The sequence below is a fragment of the Berghia stephanieae genome, chromosome 2 (assembly GCF_034508935.2).
Source record: "Berghia stephanieae isolate SIO BIC M18660-M18661 chromosome 2, UCSD_Bste_1.3, whole genome shotgun sequence".
Classification (NCBI taxonomy): Eukaryota; Metazoa; Mollusca; class Gastropoda; order Nudibranchia; family Aeolidiidae; genus Berghia; species Berghia stephanieae.
This window is the reverse complement of record NC_088361.1, coordinates 124771226-124778725: the sequence shown is the minus strand read 5'-3', so window position 1 is coordinate 124778725 and position 7500 is coordinate 124771226. Positions and strand designations below refer to the sequence as shown.

Below are 7500 nucleotides of genomic sequence, written 5' to 3'. Positions count from 1 at the left end.
TCAAGGACTCAACTATGCGCCGCTCAGAGCGGCACTCGAAACCTGGACTTTCTGGTGAGTGTCATACTACAAGGCCATATAGTGTGCACTTGGCTAAGAAGCTCACAACATTGCCATCCGGAGATATAACGGACCAACACACAAAACTATTTTGTAACCTTGATCATCATAGGCTGGTTAATACAGTTTAGTGACGTCAACTTCATACTATCTATAGCCCCAGTGGTATTTTACAGCCTGCCCATATATTGTGAGTGATGAGGTTTGACTTTCATTGCTTTATCGTATTGTTATATTATTATTATTATTATTATTATTATTATTATTATTATTATTATTATTATTATTATTATTATTATTATTATTATTATTTATTATTATTATCATCATCATCATCATCATCATCATCATCATCATTATTATTATTATTATTATTATTATTATTATTATTATTATTATTATTATTATTATTATTACTATTATTGATTGTTTTTTTTTAATGCTTTTGTTGTCGGAAATGGTTGGCGGCAGACAACAGACACTATTTTACGAGCGATTATTTTTCTCATTGGAACGAGTAATCGAGTTATAAAACTATCAAGGAGCGGATTGCCATGGTTGGTATTTTCTTTATATCTTCCTTGATTATATTAAGTTGTGCGTATAAGATTAAAAACAATCCAAGCCGTACATCATGTCTGCCAAATCGACGGAAACGTTTCGAGTGATTTCTGAAATGTTTGTATTTATACCGACGTGTACATATTTGCAGGTCTGATAATCGATCGAAATTGTCGGCTTGATTTAACTTTGTTGTAATAGACAAAATGTTGCGTTGGTTTGAGAGTATTTCCATTACTATTTGGGTTATCAGACTTGCAAACGAGTACCTACACGTCGATATGATCTCGTGGGGTTGTGTTTTTTTAATGAATAAAAATGAACCAGACTTAACTCACTCAATCCTAGAGACTTTTGCTAATTTTCAAAATTGGGAAAAAATGTATTAAAAATGAGCATGTACATAGATAGTTTTATTCAACTATCATTAACATGTAATAACTAAAAAAATAAGTTTTGTTGATACTACGCCTATAATTTGTCTCATAACAATGTAATAAATAGGCATGGGGTAAAAGTAACCCCAGGTAAACTACGGACATAGTCGGTGCTAGGGTTGAGTGAATTAATGTATTGAAGATCATGACAAACATTAAAATAAAATAAAGATAATTAAGTGACCGCTAAGCTCCTCAATGTCTGTATTAAGAAAAGAGGGACACATTGCGTGATGGGTGGGCAGGTAGGCCATTGTTGTGTCGATGTTTGTAGTCATAATAAGGCTAACTATGGATATCATGTTTTTCTGTTACTCCTCATCAAAGTTCTCATGTACATCTGCCAAAATACGCTTCAACAGTCGTAACGTCATTTCCCTCGTAATGACGCATGGTAACTTAGTAACTGACTCTAAACTATCGTAATAATGTCGGGCGCCCTTATGAAATATTTCTCCGACGAGCATTATAAATCTGATCATGTTTTGACTTTTACACATTCTGATCACAAGACATATGAAAAGTTCTAGCCAGCATTTGAAGAATAAAAAGTACCGATTATCTTTGTTTAGAACCACGATGGCCGCCGTTGCTGGGGGACGTGACATCAGACTATTATTGAATCCAATTAGGGTTGAACTGTTCAAGAATTGCACTTTGAATTGTTCATGCCCTCGTCATGGTTTGCAGTCTGCCATTTGACTCCTCTAAACTTGGTGAAAAGTTGCCAGGCTTCGATACCATTAAGAGGAGACACTGGGTGGCTGCGAATCGGCTTCGGTCGAGGAGCTGCCTCACAGCAAAGGCGCTTCATCAGTCGGGACTTTCCACCTGTCCTACATGTACCCGATGTGGGCAAGAATCTGAAACGACAGAGCATCTAGTTGAACGGTGTGTTTTGACGATGCTACCGGGCGGGTTCGCGACGATGCACGAATGCGGACCGGACTCTGCTGATTGGGTCGATCGTCATAACATGGTAGAGTGAGAACCATAAGAAGCTGCTGCTAAGACTAAAAGTGGCTCGACGAAACTTATTCATAGTATCCAAGTATTGTGGCTTCTCTAATAAACGCGTAAGATTCCTTTTGTTTGTTTGTTTGTTTGTCTGTTTTATCATTGTGTTGGTAAGGAAGCAATGAGTCTTCATGAGAGCATTGGTTCTTTTGGACCAGATTGCATCATAAAATCCCATGTTTTCCTATAATATATGCAGAAGTTTGAACAAAGAAATAGAATCTGGTAATCAATTTTGCATCCCGGACTATCGAACAAGCCACATTACTGTGGATTACGTCCCTTGTTTGTGATTTGTCGGAGCCCGCGACATTTTCTGCTGTATTTTATTAAATGGAGGATCCGGATATTATGTAATATACATCCATTTCGCTCATGGAAATGATGCAATACATGGACGAGCCGGTGGCGTAATTCATAGTAACTCGCCTTTGAACTGAGATCATTCAGCTCTACGTCAGGGAGGAGAAAATATTATATTATATCAGTTATCTTTCTTAGATCGTAATACCGTTGGCATGGCGGTGTCCTATTGTGTGTATTTTTTTTTAACATTTTTTTTTTTTACATGATGATGTATTATATCCAGATGGGTTAGGGGATTTCCAAGGAAATGATGGATACACACGGACTGACAGTTTTGACATGATATCTTTGCTATGCTGGAAACCTGAGAAGCAATCAATTTAGGCTTCACAATGTATCACTCGTTTGTCTTCAACGGTCTGAATTTCGCTGTTTTTCAATTTTGATAACTCAACATTTCCATTTATTTTTTCACAGTTTTGTTGGGTTTAGTTAGAGAGTTCCCAATTTAGAAATTAGAGATTGTAGGACCAGATAGATAGAAATTTAAGATTTAAGAGATTTTAGTGGGTTTTCGGGCACTTGACACTTAAGCTTTGTTTGATGATATTTTGCTACGTAATGTAATACATATCATCCTCATTACAAATCAATAATGTGCCTTCTCTTCATGTTGATCTTTCTGTCTTGATCTTGATGATTTTATTGACCAAATTTCAGGATAATATCCTGGGTCAACCCGCAACGGCTGGTCGATTTACAATAATGATAGAATTCTTCTGATATTTTTTTAAAAAATCATTTTTACTGCGCTTTATCCACTACGCGCTACACACAATCATTTAATCGTGTTTTACACAGAATACACGCTAAATTTCATACTTGCCTCAATATTACTTTCTTAAGGCTATATAACTATGATATAATGCACGATACTACTACTTAAAAGATGCCATCCCTGACGGATTTTTAAACAATGTCATTCTTTGGTTATAATCCAATCATAAAGTGATATTTTTAAAAGTCAATCATTAAAGATGTGATATGTGCAAATGGAGTAACCAATGCAGGATCCCTGCCGTGGTCGATTTCCATAAGTTATGGTTTCAGTAGCAGTGAGCGCCGAGATGCTTGTTCCCTCCACGTACCGTGTTATATGAGAATTTGCTCTGATACAGTATATACTGTATACCATGCGTTGATATATAGGCCATTGAGTGTCGACATCACGATCACTTCCCTCCGAACAAGGGAACATTCTTTCACAAATTTATTTTCAACAGGACTTGCTATTTATCATTCGCAATATGTATTACTGGCTCTTGATGTGTTGCATGAGAAAAAAAAATACAATTTGATTATTCTAAGGTATTATAATAGATTGATGATATATTATATCGGCTACCAACCTTTTAGATCTGGGTGTGTGGTGCATGATGTTATCATTGTAATGTGTCAATGATGTTAGCATAGAAGAGTGTGGTGCATGCGCATGACAAATTACAACTCATAATAATGGAACATTCTCTTAAATGATATTGAAGATTTGCTTTACTATTTTTAATTATTGCATTGAAGATACGAAGAGAAAATAATAAAATAAAAGGAAAAAAAGAAAGAATACAAATTAATAAGAAAATAATAGTAGAAACGATCAAAAAGGAAAACAAAACAAATGTTATGGCATTATGTAGGGATAGTCTTTTTTCCCTCTCTTTTATTTACTTTAAAACGCCAGATTTATACCTGATTGATGATTATGTACACAGAAAATCGTTTATCCTTACTCAGCATTTCAGTCTTTTTATATATTGGTCTAGTTAATCATCGTAAGTGAGAACAAGTGTTTGGAATCAATCGAAGATATCACGTTCCAATGTTTAATCTTCCATTGTATACCATGTCCTCCAATCACGCCTCGCCATCTTTAAATGATATTAATTAACGAAAAGTGCTCATTGTTTTATTCCGGTCTTGGTTGTCGAGCATTATGTCCAACTCAAGCCCGGCCTCGCACGATCTATTTAATTATTCGTGGCAAGCAATTGAATTCCACCGTCTCTGATGTAGCATCCAATTTAAATATTGCTTCCCAATTATCGTTGGATTGTCTGTTTATCCGTTAGGAAATCAATATTAAATTGGGCTTTATTATAGTTGTGATGCAGCACCAGCCAGGGACAAACAGCAGTCATCTGGTCCAATTGTTGCTATGATTTTATATCGCCTGAGGAGGCGTGTACATGCGAATAGAGTTGTTGAACGTACGCATATGGGGTTTTTTTTTGTCCATCTCAGTTGATTGCCGTCTTTATTGACGCGATACTTTAAATTGAATTGAAATTCATGTTCTGTTACTCTGAAGCTCAATATAAAAATTGAGAGGAAAGTGTGTTTGTGTATGCAAATCATCATCATGGGCCCAAATGATATCTTCTTGGTCTGTCAAAGACATTTGCTGAGATTGTCGTTCAAATCTCCTTCCCCATCTTCTGGTCGTCTTGAGAAATTAACAATGGATATTTGTGTAATTTACTCGCTACAGTTGTTGACTTAGGCAAAGAAATGACCGTCCTGAAATGAATTTACCAGCTTCATGAAATCATGACATGCCAAGCATGGCCGAACACGGAACGTATTGGGTTTACAACCCTTCCACAGCCAATAATAAAATAAAAGTAAAAACGTTTTTGTCTGTTTTTGTTCTTAGCTGAATAAGGATTTTAGGTTTTTTATTTTATTTTTGGTGTTGACTTAAGAAAGGTTTTGAGCCCAGAACATTCCGTGTTTGGTATTTTGTTCTTTTTTGAAGCTGTGAATTCATTTTTGTTCATTACATTTTACAGTCCACACCTAGGAGCTTGGTATTCACTTTCCTTCTTTTTTTCTTCTATTTCATGGTTTGATTATATTTTATAATTTTCTTACTTATTATGAAAGTAGATGTAGACTGTCAGTGAAGTAGACAAAAATATTTCCTTGGTTTGATGAGCACCCTTCTAAATTTTAAAGGATTAAGACAATCTTTACATTGTCTAATGTCTCGCTTCAATTCTGTGTCAAGTGATTATGATCGTTGAATTATTGTTATTATGACACCTTTCTTACACACTTGTTCAGATCTTTATCATGGTTATTATCGTTGTTAGGTTGGCCAGTTTATGCACGGCAAATTGGTCTGTGTCTAGTTTGATCTATTACTCTGCCGTACTTTGAAAAAAACAAAAACAAAAAAAAAACCAAAAAACCCAAAAAAAAACCCCACACATTTTAAAATGTTGACCATAAAACTCGTCCTTCAAATATCAATTCATTAGAATGACCCTCATCTTGTTTAAAAGTCTCAAGAGTACGATAGTTCTGGCATTTCCCACCACATTATTACCATCTTATCGATCTTCCAGTCAAGTCTCCATTATCATAAGAGAAGCTATTTAATTAATTTGATTCAGTTAGTTTGTGTAGTTTTCAGCGATGATTGATTGGGTTAACCAGACCAGTTCTTGATTTCTTTCCTATCGATTCCGCTAAACTTCCTTTTATGCTTTATCTACGTCTTCTACATCCACATCATCTGGCTGGGCATTCAGTAATCTTTGCTTGGCTGGGATTTAGTAGGAGCTTTGCCATCTTATTTTGTATCCAGAGAAATAAATACGTTCTACACGTGAAATTGGGTAAATTTGAAATTCTTTCAGTGCTTGTTATAGTGGTTTGAGCAAGCATTGCAATGTAGGTGTAATGCATTTAACCTTCTGTCATGGCCTTGGGTGTTGTCGAAAACAGCGAAGATCATCATATAGATTAATTATCATTATGTAAACAACGTTTTTTAGGACTTGTTTTTTCCAATAATAAGTACAAAGAGATTTTAAAACAAATAAACAGATAAAATATGGTAGTTGCTAACGGGAGCCCTATTCCTTTGTGTTCGTATTTTACGGCACTGCGAGGGCAGATTGGAGCGTCAAATCCATCCGTTTAATAAAAACAACAATTTTTTTTCTCTAAATATCAAAATGCAATTAGTGGATCAAAGAAAGATATGAAAAAATGAATGAATTTAGCATATTCCCTTCATGTTTGCTCGACAGCACTGTATTAATTTAAGACATTTTCTTGTTTGTTCTAAAATGCAAAATCATGTTTGTTTTTCCTTTTCTACAGTTATACATTCCCAAGTATGCAAAGTCTGGGGGAGGATTTGGTGTGCGTTTTGGATCAACTGGAGTAAGTTTTTAGAGAATGGTCAACTTTTATGAACTTAATTATTTTAATATTTTTAACTTGTACTTTTATATAGCTCAATGTCCACAAAGCGTGCTCGGATAGCTTTACAAAGGGTCCCAAGCCAAGTGCAACACTTACCATATATGATGATACATGACGCCTGTAATTATTATTCGACAAGTCCAGGAGCTCAATCGTCCAAATTCTTCTGCTAGATGTGGCGCTCTTGCAATGGTCTTTTTACATGCTCAATGGACTTCGCAACAGGCTTTCCCATCGGGTCTTATGAAATCAAATTTCCACGTCATACAATGCACTTGGGGCGTCATTTTGTTCTTTAAAATACAAGTACACCCTTAGTCCCGCGATGCAGATAGAGTCGGAATTTATCTCCCTTTCTGTAGCGTTAAAAGGACAATAGTCATTGTTTGATACCCGTTTGACAGGACGCGTCTATCACAAAGTACTTATCGCCAGGTCTAAGAGACCTAACTATCCAATCTGTGCTGAATGAATAGGAGGAACAGAAAGAATAGAAGCTGATTTCACTCGGTATCGAAACTGATCCCTTTGCTTGTGACACAAGTGCTTCACCAACTGAGCTATCTGGGCCTCCGCCCTTTTGTACCAGCATGCATATAAGGCAAGCGTTATTGCCAGTTCCTCAGTGACCTTTGACTGTTGAAGTGAGTGTTTACAATGCATTCCCAAAGATCCAACACTGGGGCTAACGTTTCGCAATTATTATCACCCGTCTGATATCTAACCACTCTCAATGTTGCCTTACCTCTCGGCCATCGACGCCACATCTGTGCGGCTATGTGGTCTTGTGGTATGACACTCGCTTTCGGATCGGAAGGTCCTGGGTTCGAGCCTCGCTCGACGCATA

The 7500-nt window shown here is 36.3% G+C and overlaps 1 protein-coding gene across 2 annotated transcripts in view; it reads left to right on the top strand.

The window, feature by feature from the left end:
• The window catches only part of LOC144966517 (uncharacterized protein ZK1073.1-like), a 108331-nt gene that overhangs the window by 87270 nt on the left and 13561 nt on the right, over positions 1 to 7500 (top strand). For both annotated transcript variants that reach the window (XM_078903141.1, XM_078903142.1), the window contains one exon: positions 6549 to 6611. In XM_078903141.1, coding sequence (XP_078759267.1) covers positions 6549 to 6611 — 63 coding nt within the window. The remainder of the gene's footprint in view (positions 1 to 6548; positions 6612 to 7500) is intronic.